The sequence below is a fragment of the Psammomys obesus genome, unplaced genomic scaffold (assembly GCF_907164565.1).
Source record: "Psammomys obesus unplaced genomic scaffold, mPsaObe1.curated_primary_1811, whole genome shotgun sequence".
NCBI classification, from domain to species: Eukaryota; Metazoa; Chordata; class Mammalia; order Rodentia; family Muridae; genus Psammomys; species Psammomys obesus.
Genome location: NW_026596162.1, coordinates 984189 through 1005827, shown reverse-complemented (window position 1 = coordinate 1005827; position 21639 = coordinate 984189). Strand labels below are relative to the sequence as shown.

At 42.9% G+C, this 21639-nt stretch overlaps 1 protein-coding gene across 2 annotated transcripts in view; it reads left to right on the top strand.

Annotated features, from left to right (window-relative positions):
• The first annotated feature begins 2851 nt into the window (after positions 1–2851).
• The window catches only part of LOC129667477 (enoyl-CoA delta isomerase 3, peroxisomal-like), a 36599-nt gene continuing 17811 nt past the window's right edge, over positions 2852–21639 (top strand). The window contains exons 1-9 of one of the 2 annotated variants that reach the window (XM_055595136.1): positions 2852–3130; positions 6372–6443; positions 6810–6998; positions 8681–8750; positions 10723–10822; positions 11800–11920; positions 16816–16905; positions 18533–18676; positions 19699–19893. In XM_055595136.1, coding sequence (XP_055451111.1) covers positions 2933–3130; positions 6372–6443; positions 6810–6998; positions 8681–8750; positions 10723–10822; positions 11800–11920; positions 16816–16905; positions 18533–18676; positions 19699–19854 — 1140 coding nt within the window. In that variant the 5' untranslated portion in view covers positions 2852–2932 and the 3' untranslated portion in view covers positions 19855–19893. Of the gene's footprint in view, positions 3131–6371; positions 6444–6809; positions 6999–8680; positions 8751–10722; positions 10823–11799; positions 11921–16815; positions 16906–18532; positions 18677–19698; positions 20013–21639 lie in introns of those variants that run through there. The other variant, XM_055595134.1, reaches the window with a different exon arrangement.

Below are 21639 nucleotides of genomic sequence, written 5' to 3'. Positions count from 1 at the left end.
CACCATATCTCTCTCTCCTTTTCCTCTCTGTCTCTCCACCTCCATCCAATAAATCTCTTTCATATAATATCTGTTGTGTGTGTGTGGAATCACTTTAAAATAAATACTAACATGACTGCCTACAGAAAAGGTGGCAACTGACCCCAAAGTTGTCATCACATGTAGAAACACAAAGGCTAGACAGAAACTTTCAATAGTTCACTTACATACAACAAACATCTACAGTGTTTCTTGTCAAGCAGGGTGTCCAGGAATGGGAAATGGTGCTTAATAACAGGGCAGGCGAGGGCTGAACAAATGCTAGTCTGAAATAAACTTAGGGACATCTGTCCTAAGATATAGACCAGCTCTGGGGAGTAGGATTGCAGTAGGAGAAGAGAATGGATGAAGGGATTCCATTTTTAGCTCCTTTTAGCTGAGGATGGCTTTGAACTTCTGATCCTCCTCCCTCTACCTCCCAGGTGCTGGATTATATGCAACGAGGAATTGCTATTTAGGGTTTTGTGCTTTCCCACGTAAAACCGTATCTGGACCAAGAAAGCATGGGCTGCGGAGACCCATTCCTAAATGAAAAGAACAGGCAGGGGTGTGTACCTGTAATCTGAGCACTTGAAAGGCTGAGACAGGAAAATCAACACAAGGTCAAGGGTAGCATTTATTGCAAGATTTTTTTTTTTGCCTCAAAACAAATGTTTTAAAATAAAAAACAAAGTGCTAAAAGCCATGTTGTGTAAACCTGTAATTCTAGAACTCAAGAGGCAGAGGCAGGAGGATCACCACATCTTTGAAACCAGGCTGGGATATGTAGTGAGACTCTCTCAAAAAAAAAAAAAAAAACTAACAAGATGAATAAATGAATGAGTGAATAAATGAAATGGAAAGAGCAAGCACGAGAGACGGCAGACATTACGAGCCAAATCTCAAAGGCCTTATGTGTTACACTAAGAACTTTGGTTTACTTAATAGCAAAGGGACCCACACAAATTCCAGTGACAGAGGGAGGATCAAGAGAACATTGTGAGTCATGTCAGCATCCTGGTCCGTTTGGTTTCTACAACCAAAGCCACCAACTGGATAAACAGAAGCCAGTTCAGCATTCTGGAAGCTGGGAAGTCTAATTGTCAAGGTTCTGGCAACTGGCCAGGGCCTTCACTGCATGTTAATGTCTAACCTTAATCTTTGTTCAAGGTCCTTACATCCAAATGCCATCAGCACAGGAACTGGGAGATGTTGGGGGTTGGTCTGGTGCTATGTATTATAATGCTAATTACTAGCCCCCCAAGATCTGGTTGCTGCCCAGAGAAGCACATTTTTACATACAGTGATCTTTGTTGTGTAAACCTTGCTCTACCTAATTTAAAATTAGTTGCTTAATAAAGTTTCTGAATCCCATGACTGGGTAGAAGAGAGGAAAGTAGAGCTTACGTTCTTTCCCAGGCTTGAAGTCTGAGAAGGACCTTAAGGCCACAGAAGGAGGGGAGAGAGGAAGGAGAAGATGTAGCAGGAGAAGAGGAATCCGGAGAGGAGGGAGTTGCCATGGTTAGTATAAGTGTTAGTATTTTGGAACACAACCTGCTCCTGTGTTACCCAGAAACCTATGATGTCATCATGTGTCGCCAGCCAGATGGCCATGCCTGTTGCCAGCTAGATGGCCACACCTGGAAGGCATGGTTACCTTGCCCCTGAAAGGGCCAACCCCGACAGGTGGTCTCTCTCTTACACTTTTACTCCCTCTTCTCTTCCTCTCCTCTCTTACTTTCTCTCTCTCTCTCTCTCTCTCTCTTTCTCCCTCCTCCCATGTTCTGCTCCCCCCTCCCTCCTAATAAACTTCGTGCAGAGAATATCGGTTGACACCAGCCTCAGGCTTTTTAATAAATAATAACAGTGTTTTTCTACCAGATAGTGTGGGCCATGAGCACTTGGCTAAGGGAAGTTTGCACTGAGGACCAACTGGAACAGAAGCAGCCCAGGCAGGAACTATTATGGCAAGTAACTTGGGGTGGGTAGCTCGGAAATATCAAAATAGCTTAGAGGGTTGATACCTGTCCAGTGATTGTGCCTTAAAGCTTTTATAAATCCAAGAGGTCTCTGTCTGGCTTATTTGGGAACTAGCCGAGGTAGAAAAGCCAACAAGAGTCAAAATACCCCTTCCACAATGGGGAGATGTCTTTCAAACGTGAACTCTGGGGGTTTAAACCACAACAGTCAGGTTTACAACGTAGGGAGGTCAGTCAGAACAGGAAGAAAACGGACTGGAGAGATGGGAATTAGAGCAAACCCAGTCAGCGCTGGTCGAGGAACAGCAATATAGAAACAGTGAGGTCTGAAGAAAGACTGAACAAACGAGGGAAGCTGCGGGGAAGGGAGGAATGAAGCCAAGAAGCAGCTGTGAAAGGACAGTAGATCCACAGAGAGGAGCCATCTGTAAGACAGAGAGGATTCAGGCTTCTTTCAAATTCTAGCTTTCACATTTGATGGAGCAATGTCAGAATCCTTCCTCTGGCAGCCTCCACACGCAGCTCTCCTCCAGCACTGAACCGAGCTAGAGCCTTCATATTCCACACAGTGCCCCCTCCTAGAACCCAGTGCCCTGTGGCCAGTTCGGCCCTGCCCACTGTCCCCTGACCCCAGCAACCTCTACCCCCAGCGCTCTCCTCTCTATGCCCAGAACCTGGTTCCCTGCCTTCTGCCCCAAAGTCCAGAACTCCACCCTCTGCATCTAATCCCCTGAGCCCTGTTCTCTGAACCCAGTTTCCAGAGCTGGGCCACTGGACTCTGCACCCATAGGTCCTTCCCTGCCCAAAGCGCCCGGTCCTCTGCGGACAGAGCAAAGTGCCTTGCCTCGCTCTCTCAGTCCTGCATCTTCACTTGGTCAAGTACCATCCCAGCAATCCGCCCATGCCCAACTCAGACCACGCCCCCAGTCCCACCTATGCCCAGGCCTCACTTACTGGCTCCGCCTTCGTCTTTTCCTGGAGTCCTTGGTTCTGCCCACAGCCAGGACTCTGGATGCGCCCCTGCCAGTTCCTCCTACAGATTCCACCCTTTCGTAAGCGTCGGGGTTCAGTCCGCCTTCAACGCCGGCTTTAGCATCTGCGACCAGAAGAGTGGCGCGGTGCTGGTGTCCCAGGTAAGGCTGCAGCCTCGGCTGTCCGGCCCAAAGTCGCCAGCGGGGTTTGTCGCCCATGCGCGGAGCCGCCCGCTCTGTCATCCGGTCTAGCTAGCAGGACAGCAGGATTTTCCTTTGGTGGTTTCCCAGCGAGTGGCCTTGAGTGTCCTTCCTCCTCTGAGTCCCAAAGGGTAAGGATGGATGTGCTCAGGCAGCCCGGCAAGCCTGCCTGGACCCGCAGCGAGTTCTCGTCTTCCGCGGAGTCCGGGTCTGTAGCCCCAGCCCGGAACTTCCTAAGGCGCGCAGTGCCTTGGCTAAGGTGACATTTTGTCCAGACACCTATTCATTGAGTCAGCTGAGCGCAATAGATGCGTAATCCGTTATCATCCGTGTGGGTTCAAGCAATTGGTTCGCCATGTTAAGAGAAGGGGCTGAAAGGCAAAACCTACACTTCATTTTAATAAGTTTGCACCACACTCTGTTGGAAGTTGCTTACAGGAGCCTTGGCAGGACATTTTTAAAACTTCCTTTCTTTTCTCCTTGGAATATGGCCCTTGTCAGATTCAAATGAAATGTAGGTTTTTATTTATTTATTTATTTACTTATGAGAAAAAAATATCTGTAGACAGATTTTATTTAGGAATCATTTTGAAGCTAGCTTGTTGAGACAGCAGAGAGAAAGTATAGATAAGCATGACATTTTGTTCTGTAGGGTTGCAGACAAATCATCAATCCTGCTGCAGAAATGAAGGGCTAGGAACAAACAGAAGCACTGTTTTCAGTCTCCAGCAGCTCGTTAGGTTTCCAGTGGCTCAGGTGCACCTGGACAGACCAACCATGAGAGCCAGTCAGCAGGACTTTGAAAATGCAATGAACCGAGTGAGACTCAAGACAGAGGACCCAAGCGGGCATGGTGGCGCATGCCTGTAATCCCAGCACAAAGAGACACAGAGGCAGGCAAGGACGCAGACGTGGGGGATCTCTGTGAGGTCCAGCCAGCCTGGCCAACAAAGCGAGTCCAGGACAGCCAAGGCTACACAGAGAAACCCTGTCTCAAAACAAACAAAGAACCCAGGAAACGTCGTGAAGCTAAAACTCTATGCACTGTATGAGTTATGTACGCCTGAGATCTGACATTGTATTAAAAAACATTTTCAGTGGACTGGAGAGAGGGCTCAGCAGGTAAGAGCACTTGCTGACCTTCTAAGAGGATCCAGGTTTGGTTCTCAGCACTCACATCCCTGCACACAGTCTCTGACCCCAGTTTCAGACCTCTGTGTTCACAAGGCATGCCCCTGGTATAGGTACATACAGGAAAAAAACACTCATCTACAGCAGCTTGAAAGTTTGGGTTGCATGGCTGACCCGCTATCGAGTGCATTTATGCAGGCTTTGGATTAGGGTTAGGCCATGGGATACTGTTAAAGCACAGGGTATCCCTGAGTTTCTCTCATAAAGAGATGCGATAAATATAACAGTCAGGTGATTGGTCCTTGCTTGATTCTCCTCTGATTAGAAGAAAGCCACAGAAAAGATATTTTGGGACAACTGGGGAAATCTGAATATGGACTGAGTTTTAGCAACTATTATTTAGTGGAGTTGAGGTTATTGTTAATGGTGCCACTGGCTACAGAATAAAAGGTTGGTACTTTGAGAAATGCATGGTAAGTATTCAAGGCTGAAGCGGAGTGGTGTGTGGGATGTTTTGGATTCCTTGTAGTAAGCACAAAAGAAAGAAAATAAGTAAAGTACATGTTATAAATTTTAATTAATTTATTAAATTATTAATAAAGTGCTCAGCTGGATTAATTGCTTATTGTAACGGCCTTTTTTTGTGAGTGTTTGGCAACTGTTACAATGATATTGAGAAAGCTTTTCAGTTGTAATGGTAAAGCTGTCCTTGGTGTATTTGCTATTCTAAACTCCTGCGTTACCCTTTAATTTTCTACTAGATGATTGGCCTGAATATCTATTTATCTCGAATGTGTACAGTCAAGAATTTTAATTGTCTGAAAAGACTGTGCCCTCAGCTGCTGGGAGGTATTCTTTAACCCTGTGACCTGCCATGCTTGGCATGTAGCTTTGTTTGCCTGGAGAGTCTAGCACTGGATTCCAGGTACAGGGTGTCCTTAGGTTAGGCAGGTCTGCCTGTATGTTAGAGTACTGGCAAAAAGTGGACACTAGACCCCAAAGGAGCTTCTTTGTTGGCAAGAAGCTATGTACACTATCACGTACCCTTCAGTCTGGGGCATTCCCTTTCCTAACTCTTGGCGGGAGGACAATAGAAGTGTCACACTGGCATCTCTTCTGACTCTATCTTGTGAGCTTTTGCCCTGTATCCTTTTATCCTCTACTCTATCCTGTGAGCTTTTATTCTGTATCCTTTCCCTGGGAGGATCTATAACCATGAATACCACAGTTTGCAGGGCTGCCATGAGCATTCCCAGTGGACTATTGAAATGAGGTGATCTTGAGGGCCTCCTCCCCCAGCACTCTTAAGCCTTGCAGTTAGTGTCAGAAAGCAGCTAGAAGGGAGGGACAGCTCAGTGAAGCTGGTTTCCTGTAATGTCCCAGATCACCCGCCATTCTAGGGTGAATTTGTGTGACGTAAAAGCCTCCACGGCTGTGGTTTTCAAAGCCTCCTCTGTCCTCTATAAACTAACCCTATTACAACATTTGAGCCAGGCAGTGATGGCACATGCCTTTAATCCCAGTGCTCGGAAGGCAAAGGCAGGCAGATCTCTGTGAGTTTGAATTTATCCTGGTCTACAGAATGAGTTCCGGGGCAGCCAAGGATACACAGAGAAACTCTATCTTGAAAAACAAACAAACAAACAAAGTAAAACAAAAACAAAATTTTAAATTGTTTAAAAATCACTTCTGCAAAGTAGCTGAGTGGGGTATTTTACTGATCTACCTCCGCCAACCTCACACAAAATTACTTGTCTTTTTGCCATGGCCCTCAGATAAACTTCCTTAGGACCAGGAACTGTAAGACACCATCCCTACCTGCAGCGGCTACAGCCCTTTTGAGCAGTTAGCAGGAGTTTAACGCTAAATTTCTGGTTCTGTCCCCATCGATGGGGCATTAGAATATAGTGTGGACTTCCAAATGTCTCTTGGCTTTTTAAAAGGGACTCAGCATTTTCACTTCCTGTGAAAGCTGTAATCACAAATTCAAAACTATTGAATTCGTAGGTTTTTAGAGCTGCTCTCCCAAAGGCTTTCTCTTGAATATTAATCGCCCTTGTGCTCTTTTCAGGCCACAGAAGGACCCTGTAAGATGCCTAAGCCAGGTGTGTTTGATTTCGTCAATGAAGCCAATGCGTGGAAGGTACATTTATTTAATGTTATTATTTGTTGGATATCGTTAATGTAAATTTATTTGATGTTATTGACTAGAGGACAATAGGCTTGGTTTCTCAGTGAATGGTTGTCAATGGAGCCTTTACAGGTTTTTTTCGAAGTTCTTTTTCTCCTTGTTATGGCCAAGATTGGCCTTGTACTCACAATCTTGGCTCAGCCTCCCCATGGCTAGAATGACACATAAGGCTCACCTCTCCCACTGCCGCTGAAGTTGGGATGTCGCTCTATTGAATCAAAGCCTCTGTTCTTTACTGCATAGTGGTGTTTATTAGCATAGTATGTTTTTCAAACTGCTTATTATAAAGGCTGAAGGGGTTTGTCATCTATTCTTCAGAAAACTGCCAGACAGGACTACATGGATCAAGTGTACAATTTAAGTCCCTCATCTGAAGCCTCTAGCCAGGGAAAGTGTGGAGCCGATGAGAAAGTCCAGGAGTCTAAGGACATTGTGGTAACATTTGAAGATGGCATCACGAAGATCATGTTCAACCGGCCCATCAAAAAGAACGCCATAAGCTTCCAGGTGATATTACTGTGTGGACACATTTCTCTTTTCTTCTATTTCTTTTACTCATGCAACTGTAGAATTTCAGCATTGTTTCTGTTCTTGACAAAGATTAGAGCATTTGGTTTCATTCAGCAGACTTGGTCATTATTTACAACTTGTGAGTTTCCAGTAGGTTCTACATATCCAGAAGGCAATGAAGCTTTGCTATGAATGGAAGCACAAGTCAGTTAAATCAGTCTAAGTGAAAATGCATTAATAGGAGATGCACAGAGACCCCCTAAGGAGAGCATAAACCTCCCCAAAGTGTCTTCAAGTCACTGCCTTTGAGCTTTTCTATGCTTGTGTACCCTAATTTTGTACAAGAAAGGGAAGTGGGGGGAGATAATTTTGCAAAAGAAGAAGGATGGGGAAGTAGGGAGGGTGAGGAGGAGAGAGGAGTTTGTCTGGATAGAGCGATAGTAGCCCTGTTTAAATGAATGTTTCAGGGGATGATTCTGACTTTCCCCTTGAACTATGCTGACAATAAGTTAATCACTTAAGCCCCTCCTCCTTGATATTACAGGGAGTTTATTAGATGCTTAGAAGTGAACTGGGAATAAAGGCATCCATCTACAGTATGCAACAGCATGCTAACCTTAAGAATCTTGTCAGGTAGCTCGTGTGCCTTCAAATTGATAAGGCACTTAATTCTGAGAATTTTCTGTCTGTTTGCCCTGAGACACTTCTGGATACTTACAGCTACACACTGAAGAATCAGGACTTCTTGCACAGAGGTTTATGTGTTTTTGCAAGGGCCTTATCACCATTATTTAACAAAATAGCTCAGCAGATAAAGAAGTAACTTGCCAACTTCCTACAGCAGGAGAATCTAAATTGATCCATCTCTTTCCTGGCCTTTGTTCTAGCCAGTCACCTTGGATGCTGTGTCTCCTTTATTGTAATTTTCAGGAATTATTTCCCATCCCTTGCCTTGAGGGAAACAGCCCCAACATTATTCATATACCTTTACTTTTCCAGTGTTTACACCAACCCTCCTCAACACTCTTTCCCACGTTGAGTCTTAGTAAAGTAAAATCTATACCAGTTTTGAAAACTACAGCAAGATTTTCAGAAATGCGCAGAAGGCAATGCCCTTGTTTCCCAGAACAGCGGTACCTCAGGAATCCAGCCTCTGGCATTAACTGTGACTTCCCAGATTGTTACTTCACTTCCTCGAAGCCACAGCTGAGATGCAGTTCTAGGGACAGTTTTCTCAGCCACCTTCCCTCTCGTCTGCTATGGACAACCTCAGTTCTGGCAGACTGTTGCCCCATGCTCTTTCCTCATTCCATCCCTGTTGGAGCTGTCCATCCACAAAGCTAAAGGACTGAGTTCTCTCTTGTTCAGTTTTGGAGCGAAATGGTTGGTCGGTACATCTGCCACAACACCTGTCCATCATGTGTGCCCAGGAGTTGTCAGAGGAACCGAGATCCTCTCAGGCAGCCTTTTTTATTTTATTTTATTTTATTTTATTTTATTTTATTTTATTTTATTTTATTTTATTTTATTTTATTTTATTTTATTTTTTTTAATATCTAAGCACAATCTCTGTAGGCCATTTAGCACTGTGATGACAGGAGGCTTTCAGACTGATACAGTGGCCCAGTCCAGTGGATCTCGTTTTCATTGTTCTTTTATCTGCCTTTTCATTCACATAGATGTATCACGAAATTATGCTTGCACTTAAAAATGCCAGCACGGATAGCTCAGCCATAACTGTTCTCACAGGTAAGGCACTTGCTCAGACTTAGTCAATTTCTACTTCAGGAAGTCTCTTACTATGCAAAGAACTGAGTGTTAGAGGGTTAATTCTTGAGGGTTTTTTCCCCACTGTACAATGGTCTAATTTGTAAATGCACCATAATATCATGAATCTAAGATAACTTCTCTTTGATACTTATTCATATTTAATTGTATGTCCCGATTAAGTAAAATTTATTGTGTCTGTCACAAGAGTCAGGGAAGAAAACAACTCAGCTGTCCAGAAATGCGTGACTAGATAGCCTTTGTCCATCCATAGATTCTGCTCAGCAATGAGAAGAAAACAAAGCTCGATACACACAAACACACAGATGAGTCTTGAAAAGATGGTTCAGCAAAATCAGTAAAATAAAAGTACATGCTGTTTGTTTCAACTCGTGTGAGTTCTACAGTACTGAATAGAAGTTCTAATCTGTTGATGGAGTCTGAAAGTAACTTCATCGAGGCAGCTGGAACGGCAGGGCTAGAAACAACATCTGGAACATTCTGAGGTGTCAGCACAGTAGCCCCTTCTTAACTGAATGCTCCTTTCTATGGTTTTGACTCCCAAAATTTCATCACCCTTGGTCAAGAAAGAAGCAAAGTTTCTAGAAAACTAACAGTATGTTTTAGGTAACTCACATAGTATATTGTCATTTTTAAAAGCCTGTTATTGTAAATATCTTACCTAACCTACACACTGTCACAGGATGTGTGTACAGTCTCTGTCAGCATCCTCTGGGCACTAGTTCCATGACTCTCATCAGTATACATTGCTGTCCCCTGTGTAAAATCATGTGGTATTTGCATAGACAGCCCACACATTCCAGATCCTTGTAAGTTCGCCCTGGGTGTCTTACAATGCCCAACACAGCGATGCCCTGTCAGTATTCATTACATTGTTTAGAAATGAACAGTCACAAGGAAAAAAGTCTGCGAATATTCAGTACAGATGACTTTTTTTTTTTTTTTTTTTTTGTCCTCAGATATTTTCATTGGCTGAATCCATAGATATAAGACCTAAAAACATGAGGGATCAGCCTGGAAAGGGAAAAACACAATGCCCACTGTAGAGCCTGGTACGACGCTCATGTTTCAGGGATTTGAGGGCCATCTTGGAATTCGTCCCCTGAGGATAAAGGGAACCACTATGTCTTCTTTTCACCTAGGATCACTCCAGTTTTCATAGTTACCAAAAATTTTTAAGGATGATAGAGAAGTAGCGAGAGAGAGAGAGAGAGAGAGCGATTGCCTATCATGCATGAAGCCCTGGGTTTGATACCCAGCATGGGAATGGCGACACAGAACTTCAATACTGGTGGAGGCAGGAAATCAGCATCCTCAACTTAGGGTCATCCTCAGCTACATGGGGAGGTTGGGGTCAACCTGGCTAATTGAGACCCTGTCTCAAAATAAAACTCATTAAGAAGTAGCCATTTCATTGTAGACAAACTATACTTTGATCCACACGCACCTCCAGCAGCTCATAACAGAGAGACAATGTTCCTTACTGCGATCTAGGCAGTCCCACACTGTCTGTCTATTCCTCTTCCCTACAGCAACCGCCCTGCATCCAGTTCTTTCCCTGCTTCCATCCTGGAGGCCTGTGTTTCAGTCTGTCACAAAGACCCTGCACACCTCAGTCACAGAACCACGTTTGCATCGTTGTCTCTCTGACAGCCTTGCCTGTCCTTCAGATCTCAGTCCAGCTTTCCTTTCCTGTGTGAGCTCACCAACATAGACCATCCCTGTTTCTATCTGTCATGTTGTTCTTGCACCATCTTCATTTACTTATGTTCTTTAACACCCATGTCTTGCTAGTCCCCAGTGTGTAAATGAGATTCACCAGTGTTCTCCTAGGGCCTGGCTCAGAGCCCTCTGCACACAGCAGATACATAACAGCTCTAGAATGAGTGGATACAGGAAGGAATCATGGCTCTGTTGACTGTACTGTTCACAGGGTCTGGTGACTACTACAGCAGCGGCAATGACCTGACGAACTTCATGAATGATGGCGGTGAAATACAAGACGTAGCGAAAAAGTGTGCTACATTACTGAGGTAAGAGTGATATTGGTCTGATCCCAAGGGGTTCGTTCTCTTTCCATTTTCCCACATGTATTTATGGTGGAACTGTATGTACAAATGTTTTGCATGTGTGAATACCCAGGTGTTTGGGGATGTGTATATGTATATGGGTGTAGAATCCTAGGTAGATATCACAATCAATATCTTTGATTGATTGTTTTTTTTTCCACGCTTATTTATTGAGACCCGTTCTCTCCAACCCAGAGCTCACTCATATGGCTAGTCATGCCAGCCAGCTTGCCCTAGTTCCCATCTCCACCTTCTGAGGTCAGAATTACAAGCAGGCCTCCACACCCACAGAGTTTATGCAGGTTCTGGGGATCCAAACTTCACTGTAGTCCTTGTACTTGATTGGCAGATGTTTTAAAGGATGAGTCCTCTCCTCAGCCCCCCAAGAGGGTTCATTCTTAACATGTCAGTAAAACGTCCACTTGTCTGTGCTGGTACTCTTAACTGTGAGAATTCTCATCAGATCCCCTCTTCATCCTGCCCTCTACAGGAGATTGACTGGAAAGTGTGAGGAGAGAAGGAAGCAGAGGGAGTGTGCGTTCTCGTGCATGGGGTCAATAGACAGTGCCTATGAATGCTAGCAGTACACCGGGAGTAGTCTTGGGAGGTGATGAAGGAGGTTTGAGGCTTCAACTTCCCAGTTCTGCTGAGTCTCTGAGTCCCCTGTGCTGTAATACGGGGTCACACTCTCAGTCCCCACCATCATCTCTCAGGTCACACAGGTGGCCCACTTCCTGAACTCACTGCCCAGAAAACAGTGAATCAGGCTCAGCTTGTAGGAGCGATGGTCTGACCTTCCATTAGACCCCATATACAAAGATCTTGGTTTGGTTAGGAAAGTGATCCATTTGGGTGGTATCAGCTTTAATGTAGGTAATTCTTTCTATAGTTAATGGTACCACATTGAGATGTTTAATACTTTCCTATTTCTATTTCTTTAGGGAATTTGTGAACAGTTTTATAGACTTCCCCAAGCCTCTGGTTGCAGTAGTAAATGGCCCAGCCGTAGGAATCTCTGTAACCCTTCTGGGACTATTTGATGCTGTCTATGCATCAGAAAGGGTACGTCTACTCCCTGCTAATTAGTAAGTGCCCGTGAGTCTCCTTTATAGTGGCTAGGACTAAATATATGATGGGTGGTAATAGTTATGCTGGTTAGTTGACAAAAACTAGAGTCACCTGGAAAGAGGGAACTCAATTGCCTCCATCAGATTGTTCTGTGGGCTTGTCTATGGGGTATTTCATTAATTAATGATTGGTGTGAGAGGGCCCAGCCCACTATAGACAGTGTCTCCACTATAGACTGTCAAATGTGGCTCTGGGTTGTGTTAAGAAAGCAGTCTGAGAAGCTGTGGGAGCAAGCCAGTGAGCACTGGTCCTCCATGGTTCCTGCCTCTGCTGCTTCTTGAGTTCCTGCTCGGTTTCTGCCAGTGATGGATTGTAACCTGTATCCCAGATAAATCCCTTTCTCTCCATGTTGCTTTTGGTCAGTGTTTTATCACAGCAGCAGAAAGCAAACTAAGAAGGGGTAGAATGCAGTAATTTAGATAATTTTTAAAGAGTTAGTCTTAACTTGACAGATTATGTTGGTCCTTGATTGTTCATTGATCTTTTTGTTTTGTTTTGTTTTGCTTTTTGAGACACGGCTTTTCTGTGTAACAGCTCTGGCTGTCCTCGAACTCTCTCTTGTAGATCAAGCTGACCTTGAACTCACAGAGGTCCACTTGCCTGTGCCCCCCGAATGCTGGGATTAAAGGCCTGCACCACCACCTCCCAGCTGATCATGCATTTTCTTAAATACTTGTATTATTGTAAACATTGCCCCAACTCTGATGGTTCTGTGTTTTCATAAGGGTACATAGGTGTTCAATTTTTAGTTTTCATATTACTCAAAAATGCTCAGGAGATGATTGAAAGCTGTGTGGTTTGCTTGATCCTCTTTTCCCAGTTCACAAAGCCTACTATTTAGGCTTTTAAAATGAGAAGGGACTGTGGCCATTCACTCCTCTCCCTCCATTGCAAATTAGAAAACTAAAGCCTCAAACAGTTCTGAACCCTCAACACAGTTCAGACTCATGGTCACGATTGCATTTAATATTTTTTATTCTTACTGCAGTGTTTCTATGTGGTGGCCAAAAGTAAAATATTTTGAACATAGACAAAATACCAAGAAAAAGATATGTTTAAAAAAACTTGAGAGTAGGGTTTTGATCAATAGTGAAGCATTTACCTAATGTGAGCAAGGCTCTGCGTTGGATTCCCAGCAACATCAGAAAAAGGGAAGGGAGAGGGAGGGAGGGAGGAAGGGAGGTAAGAAAGGGAGAAAGGAGGGAGGGAACCATTTTTTTGGGTGGGGGTGATGTGGCCGAAGGGGATGTAGCGGATACGTAGGGTCAAAAGCTTTCATGTACAGTGTGATGCTTATAGTCAATAGTCGTGGACTATATCCAGAAAGTTTGCTAAATGAATGCTATATTACGGCTTCCCCTGACTGGAATGGGACAATGTGAGTTAACCGGTTCCACTAAAGTGGCTGTTTGTCTGTATGTATCTCATAGAAACATGCTGTTTAACCTTTAAAAACACATTGTGAAGTTTATTATTTGGGGGGAAAAAAATCACTCGGATGGAAACCAGCTAGCATTTGGTTTCTATAACTTAGCAAATCTCACTAGTCCCTGACTGCTAAAGCCCTAAGCTTTTTCTGGGTTTTGTTATTGTAACCCAGATGTGATAACAGTTTTCTTAGCACTTGAATCTAGGACACTGACCCCAGAATTGTTGACCAGTAGCCTTCAGGTTCTTCTGGTACCTTCTTAGTTGGTTCTAAAGTTTTCCAGTTAACCACTGAAGAGATTCCCTGGGTTTTATTGACTTCATAAACAAATCTATTTGTTTTGTGGCTAAAAATGCCAATAGCTCCTCTGTCAGCAAATGTATCTTTTTGTGTGAATTTTAAATGTCTTCAAATGAATGTTTGCATACACATAGTGTGCCAATACACATTCCATATAGACACTTTACACAGAGCACACAGCAGCCTATGAGGTCATACTAGGTTTACAGATAGAGAAAACTGTCACAGGGAGATGAGGAGTTGTCCCAAAATCTTTAACCAATCTGCTGCTAGAGCCTCAGCCCCTAACTGCACCCACCATTCTATCTCTGGAAATAAACATTATACCAATTGTTCATTGTCAAGTTGTTGTGTACCTGTTGGTGGCTCCTTAGCTATGGCTTTTCTTAGTTTTCTGATTACATTCTTGAAGCTATGTTGTCTGATTACATTCTTGTAGTATGTTTTCTTGACCAAGATTTCTGGGTTGAAAACAAAAGTGATATTAATGAGAGTATTTTATGTTTCTTATTCATAAAAAATAATAATAAAAAAACAGATGTGTGTGTTGGCTTATACCTATAATTCTAGCACTTGGAAAGTTGAGGCAGGAAGATTGTCATGAGTTTGAAGCTAGCCTGTCTTGACAGTGAACTATAGAGTAAGACCCTGTCACACATACACACACACACACACACACACACACACACACACACACACACACGTCTTCTTAAGTATGGAAAAAAAAACCTGAACATACTTATCATCTAAAATCACCAATATTGAAAATGACTATGGAATACAAAGCCAGGCAGAAGACCTCTAGAGCAAAATCAAGGCAAATGGAAGGTTGAGAAAATAGTTTATCAATTCACCAACAAAAGCTGGTCATTCAAAAATATTTTAAAGCATGTCTATAAAGCAATAGATCAAGAATCTAGTACAAAAACGGGAAAAGAGAAGTGGCACATAAATGAAACATAATAGCTCTTTAAACCACGAGACAGAGCACTGAAAATAGCTTATTTCTCTAAGGAGCAAGCAAAGGCATGCACACATGCACTAAATAAATAAATAAATAAATAAATAAATAAATAAATAAATAAATAAATAAATAAATAAATAGATGTATGCAGTGAATTTGAAGTGGATGTAGATGCTGGCTATAATGGTGTATGGGTGTAATCCTGGTACTTACAAAGAAAGCAAAGAGGACAGAGGGTCAGGAGTTGGTCGTCTTTGGCCACATAACAAGTTCATTATTGCTCCTCCCCATACAGAGAAAAAAGGCTATCTGAAGATAAAAGCTCATGCCTGTAATCCCAGCATGCTTCTGGAGGCTGAGGCAAGAGAACTTAGTTTGAGGCCAGGCTGTGCTGCACAGCAAGACCCTTTATCTAAAACATTTTTGCTGCTGTTGTTGTTTGTTTTGTTTGTTTGCTTGGTGGGTTGTTTTGGTGGTGGTGGTGGGTTGTTTTTTGTTGTTGTTGTTTGTGTCAGTCTGTTTTCAAGACAGGGTTTCTCTGTATTGCCCTGGCTGTCCTGGAACTCACTCTGTAGACCAAGATGGCCTCTAACTCACAAAGATCCACCTGCCTCTGCCTCCCAAGTGCTGGGATTGAAGGCATGTGCCACCCCTGCCCAGCTCAAAACATTATTTTTACTTAAAAGGAAAGATAAGCTATAGACCAGAAAAAATTCTTTACATGATACTTACTTGTAACCTGTGTCTATAAGGAATTCTTACAATTCAAAACTAAGAAGGCAAATATTTTGACTTTAAAAATAGTGGAAAACATGTTAGCAGTTTCTTCGGCAAAGATGCTCCACTCATGTTTATTAAGTGTACAGTGAGAGTCCCAACATCATTAGTCATAAGGGTCATACCAACTGAAACCATGAGGCACCACCATGCATGTAGTGACATGACTAGGTCACCAGGACTTCTCCTGGTGAAGTTGAACAAGGACATGGTGCCGGTAGGGTTCTCCTACCTCAGTGTGGGGTACCAATGGCACAGTCACTCAGGGGAGGAGGTCAGCATCTTATTTAAGATAAACATACACTTTTCTCATAACCACGGATTCCACTCAAAGGTAGTTCCCACGAGAATTTTAAGTATCCATTCGGCCAGACACCTGCACACAAATAATCGCAACTACTTCTTTGACCTAATCAGAAAAGGATTTGTTTTTTCAGCTTCACTGAGGTTTTACTGACAAGTGACAGTCGTGTGTACTATATCAGGCAAGTCTATGGCTCTTGACTGACCCGACTGATCATAGCCACAACACTGGAAACTGCGTGTAGATCAGAAAATGGTGACACAACCACACAACAATAACAAAGAAGCTGCAAGTATGCGGCAGTGCAGGGGTGACCCCCAGACTTTATCCTAAGTGACGAGAGGGAGAAACAGAGCTGTATGGCATGTAGGATTGCATGACCATGATGTTCTAGAAAAGGTCAAAATAGTAGGGATGGAGAACAGAGAGTGATGCATGTGGATGGTGGGAAGAAAGGATTGCCCACAGAGGCTATAGGGGACCTGTGGGGTAGTACATATGGAGTTGGTGATGTCTATGTATTGTACAGATCCACTGATAACATAGTATAAGTGAACTGTGTATAGGAAGAATAACACATAGTATTCGTTTAAATATCTTTGTCCATTCACAACAGTGAACGGCCACAGATAAGAGCATTGGCTAAAAGTAAATAACCTGTGATGAATATTAAAAAAATTAAAATTCAAAAAAAAAAAAAAAGAGCGGTTGGCTACTCTTCTAGAGGACTGAGTTCGAGTCTGTGCATTCACATGGTGCCTCACAACCGTCTCTAACTCCAGTCACAGGGTTATGATACCTTCTTCTGGGCTCCATGGTCACTGTACATATATGGTGTACAGAAGTACATGCGGGCAAAGCAGGCATGCACATAAAATAAAGGGTTAAAAAAAAAAGAACAGTGAGATGGGAGTAGCAACACATATCTATAGTTCCATCCCTTGAGAAGCTAAGGTAGGGATGGTGAGAATATAGGCAACACACACACGTGCACAAATTATAAAACTAAAATAAAATGATAACTCAAACGCTCTTTTCTTGCCCATCCCGACTAGGCAACATTTCATACTCCATTCAGCCACCTCGGCCAGAGCCCAGAAGGATGCTCCTCGTACACATTTCCAAAAATGATGGGCTCAGCAAAGGTAACTTAGAAAAAAACTTAAGATGTAGTATGTGTTGCCAAGCCAATCCTGTACTCCGTCTTCTTTCCCTTGGGCAAAGCTTCCAGGATGATTATTTGCTCTGTAACATGGAGAAACCAGGCTAAAGGGCAATATAAGAGAAGGGTCAGGACATTCTCTCTGCACCTCCTGATGCAGAGACAGAGCCTGACAGCTGGTAGCCTAGAGCTGGAGCACTGGGGACAGCACAAGGCCTTGTCCTCCACGGTTGTGTGGTGTTGGTTGAAGGCCTAGGGCTAGAAAGCCTCTCCAGGTGTGATCAGTTCAGGGCTGACGAGCAACATCACAGAGATGACGTGGTGACATCTTCCCTTTGGGGCTGTGTGAGTGCCAGCAGTTACCAGCTCTGAACAGCTCCATGAAGTCATAGTCACCATGACTTGCACTTACAGCTATCTTTTACAAGCTGTTCTGTTGTGCATCGAGACTCCCAAGGTGGCTCACTGGCTGCTCAGATCCACCTCTGTATTTGTGCAAACCTAGTTGTCTTTCCTACGTGGAGTGACTCCAAGGACCCCAATGGGGGACTGAGGGAAGGGCTTAGCAGGCACTGGTCACCATCTCAGTATGGTAGGGGAGGCTGCATGGTGCTTCACAACTGTCTCTAACTCCAGTCACAGGCCAAGCAGGCATGCACATAAAATGCAAATAAAATGAAAGGTTAAAAAAAAGAGAGAGAACAGTGAGAGGGGCGTAGTAACTAGATTTTGTTGTTGGAAATGCTCCCCACATGAACACATGCATAATGTATATCTGTACATTAATTTTTAAGATTTATTTTTAATTTATGTATATGAGCGCTTTACCTACAGAGGCTAGACAATGATACTGGATCCCCTGGAACTAGAATTACATGTGGTGTGAGTCACCATGTGGGTTCAATCATGTACAAAAGCAGCCAGTCTTATTAGTGGCTGAGACAGCTCTCTAGTCCCCAAATACGCTTCTTTAAACCTTGCCATGCTGCTGACATAGAACCCAAGTTATTAATCAGTTAAGCTTTGAAAAGGATAGCAGAGGCAGCTCTTCACACTTAGATTGTCTGGAATGTGTTCACTTTTCCAAAAGAGAACTTGCAGAGAGGACAGTTGCTCGCTGGCTGCAGTTTAATTTCTATAAGAACTACTCTATGAGCCATCCCTGTATCCCTTCATTCACATGCTCAGAGCTCAACACTAGGACAAACAACCAGACAAGGGACTTTTCAGTATTTCAAAAGGTTGACCCTGTGGTCATAATTTTTCTGCACGGCCCCTAGCCTACCTCAACTTGTTATCATGTACAGTGCAAACAGAAAACCATAGCTACTAGGGGTTCAGGTAATTTTTTGCCCTAGGCTTCCCATTCTTGCCACTTCAGTGCAGACCCTCGCAGAAGCAGCTGCCCTTCTAGTCCCTCAGGAGGCAGAAGCAGTTATGGGGTCAGCTGTTTGCAGACCCTTGCCCAGTGAAGCCATCAGCCTCCCCATTCTTGTGAAAGACAGGCAACCTCAGGAGCCTTGAGTCCTGCTGTGTCTCCTGAAAGCGGGCTGTTCTGAAGTCAACTGAAGGTTTATTGAGCTAAGGTCACATCTTGCTTTACATTGCAGGCATCCGAGATGCTTCTCTTTGGGAAGAAGCTCACAGCAAGAGAGGCTTGGGCTCAAGGCCTTGTCACTGAAGTTTTTCCTGAAAGCACTTTTGAGGAAGAAGTCTGGACCAGGCTGAGAGCATATGCGAAGCTGCCACCAAATGTTAGTATTTGGATTTTACCTGTGGGGACCATGGAAAACATTTCCCAAGGGGAAAATGTGCCTTAAAGAATACATCCTAAAAAGACAAGGCATGTGTGTCTCTAGTTGGCTTTAAGCACAACGTCTGGATTTTGTATTGAAAGTTTCTATAATCTTACTATAATTATGATTTTTGAAAAACTGGTCAGAGAGACATTTCATTTCTGTGCTACAAAGGCAAAGGGGAGATCCTTCACGAGAATAACTCCAGAAGGATACCAATAGACACTTGTCCCTTTTACTCTGGAATTCAGATTTGGAGGTGAGGAGGCTGACTATATTTAGGAGATCCTCACCCTATAGCACTTCCATTTGCGTATGTGGCAGCTAGCAGCTGATTGCTCTTATATTCTTGCTGCTGAGTGTATGATACTGGAACCAGAAGCTTTTGTATCCATATGGGGCTCTTTAGAAATGTGCAGTAACAGGCCTGCCTTACACTCAATGTAGTGATCTCTACCAGTCACAATTGAGAAACTGTGTCCTATTACACGTGTAATTTAATAGGGTTAGTTCATTAATGCAGAGGAAGCCAATAGTAAAGTATATCTTGAGCTCGGGAGGAATGTCTCCACAGCCAAGAGCACTGGCTGCTCTTATAGAAAACCCACATTCAATTTATAGCACCCATGTAGTGGTTAATCATCTGTAACTCCAGTCCTAGGAGATCCATGACTCTCTTCTGGCCACCACATGTACATGGTACAGACACACAAGCAGACAAAACACCCATACACACAAGTAAACAATTTAAAAAGTAGGATTAGCCAGAAATAGTCATGTACACCTTTAATCCTGACACTTAACAGTCAGAAGAAGGTGGATCTCTATGAGTCTGGGGCCAGCTTTGTCTACATAGTATGTTGCAGACCAGCCAAGGTCACATAGTGAAACCTTGCCTCAGAAACAAAACAAAAAAGAATAGTGTGATATCATTCCTGTTTGAATAACTTTCAATGTTGTTATTGGTTTTGTTTTATCAGGCGATGAGAATTTCCAAAGAGTTAATGAGAAAAAATGAGAAACAAAAGCTATATGCTGTTAATGCTCAAGAGTGCAATATAATCCAGGAAAGGCTGACGTCAGAGGAATACACAAATGCACTCATGAACTTCATGTCCAGAAAGGCAAAGCTGTGAAGGTCACCACAGCAGCTAGACATCACAGAAGAATGCTTTGTAAGTTCCAGTTTCGAGCGCTTGAACTGCATACACGTCTCTGTGCCTTTTCTGTTACTAACATAGCAGTTATGGTGAGAACGCCTCAGTCATGACAAATAAAAACTTTCATAAAATGAGCCTTATTAGCTTATGTAGGCTATCTAGGATTAACCAAACCCAGGAGGTGATAGACCTCTACAATGAAAATATTGAATCTCTGAATAAGGAGATAGAGTAAAACACTAGAAAGTGGAAAGCTAGCCTACGGTCATGAATTGGTAGAATTAATATTGCAAAAATGACTAGTCTACCAAAAGTCACTTATAGAGTCAATGTTGTTCCAGTCAAAATTCCCATCTAGGTCTTCATAGAAATAGGAAAAAAATATTCTAAAATTCACATGGATCCACAAAAGACCCCAGTATTTCCAAAATAAGCCTGAGCAAGAAGAGCAATGCTGTAGAACTTACTGTTTCAGACTTCAAAATATACGACAGAGCCAAAGTAATGAAAACAATATGATACTGGCACAAAAAGTACATGTGGACCAATGGAACAAAATCAAACATGAGTACACATAACTATATTCATCTAGTATTTGAGAAAGATGCCAAAAATATATCCTGGAAAAAAGACAGCATCTTCAATAAATGGTACTAAAAAAAGATGGATGTTCCATTATAGAAGAATGAAATTAGCCCTATACATATCACCTTACACAAAACTAACTCCAGATAGATCAAAGACCTAAATGTGGAAGCTAAAACACTGAAACTTCTGGAAGAAAACAGAGGCAGTCCAATACAAGATATAAGAATAGAAACGTGCTTTCTGAATAAGACCAAATTTGCCCAGGAATTGAGGTGAACAGTTGACAAATAGACCTCATAAAACTATTTCAAACACTCTGGAAATCATGTGGAGATCCTTCAAAAGGCTAAAAATAAATATACCGTATGATTCAGCTTTACCACTCCTCAACATATGCCCAAAGCACTCGCTATCTTATTCCACAGATACTCAGCCATGTTCTTTGCTGCTCTATTCACAGTGGCTAGGAAATGGAAACAAACTGTCTTAGTTTTCTTTTGCTCAAAGAGACACCATGACCAAGGTAACTTTTAAAAGAAAATATTTAATTAGGGGCTTGCTTACAGTTTCAGAGGGTGCATTCATGACCATCATGGTATGGAGCATGACAATAGATAGACAGGCATTACACTGGAGCAGTAGATAAGAGCTTATATCCTGATCTGCAAGTTAGAGAGAGGGATGGAGGGAGAGAAAGAGAGACACAGAGAAACACAGAGACACACAGAGAGAGAAGCACTGGCATGGCCTTTTGAAATCTCAAAGTCCATCCTCTAACAAGGCCACACCTTTCATTCCTTCCAAAACAATTCCACCAGGTGTGAAAGATCCACATAAATGAGCCCTTGGGGGTCATTCTCATTTAAACCACAAAACAATCTAAAAGTCCTTCAACTAACAGTGGATAATTAAAACATGATATAAACATACTATGGAATGCTATTCAGCCATAAAGAAAAAATGAAATGATGAACTTCGCAGACAAATTAATGGAACTAGAAAAGTCATTTAGCGAGGTTACCCAGATCTAAAAAGACAACTATCACATGTTCTCCTTAATCTGTGGCTCATAGCTCCAACTCTTAAGATCTGAGTATATAGCCTAGAATAACTATAGAAACCATGAAAGTGAAAAGATACCTCTAGGAAAACAATAGGATCATAAAAGGGTAC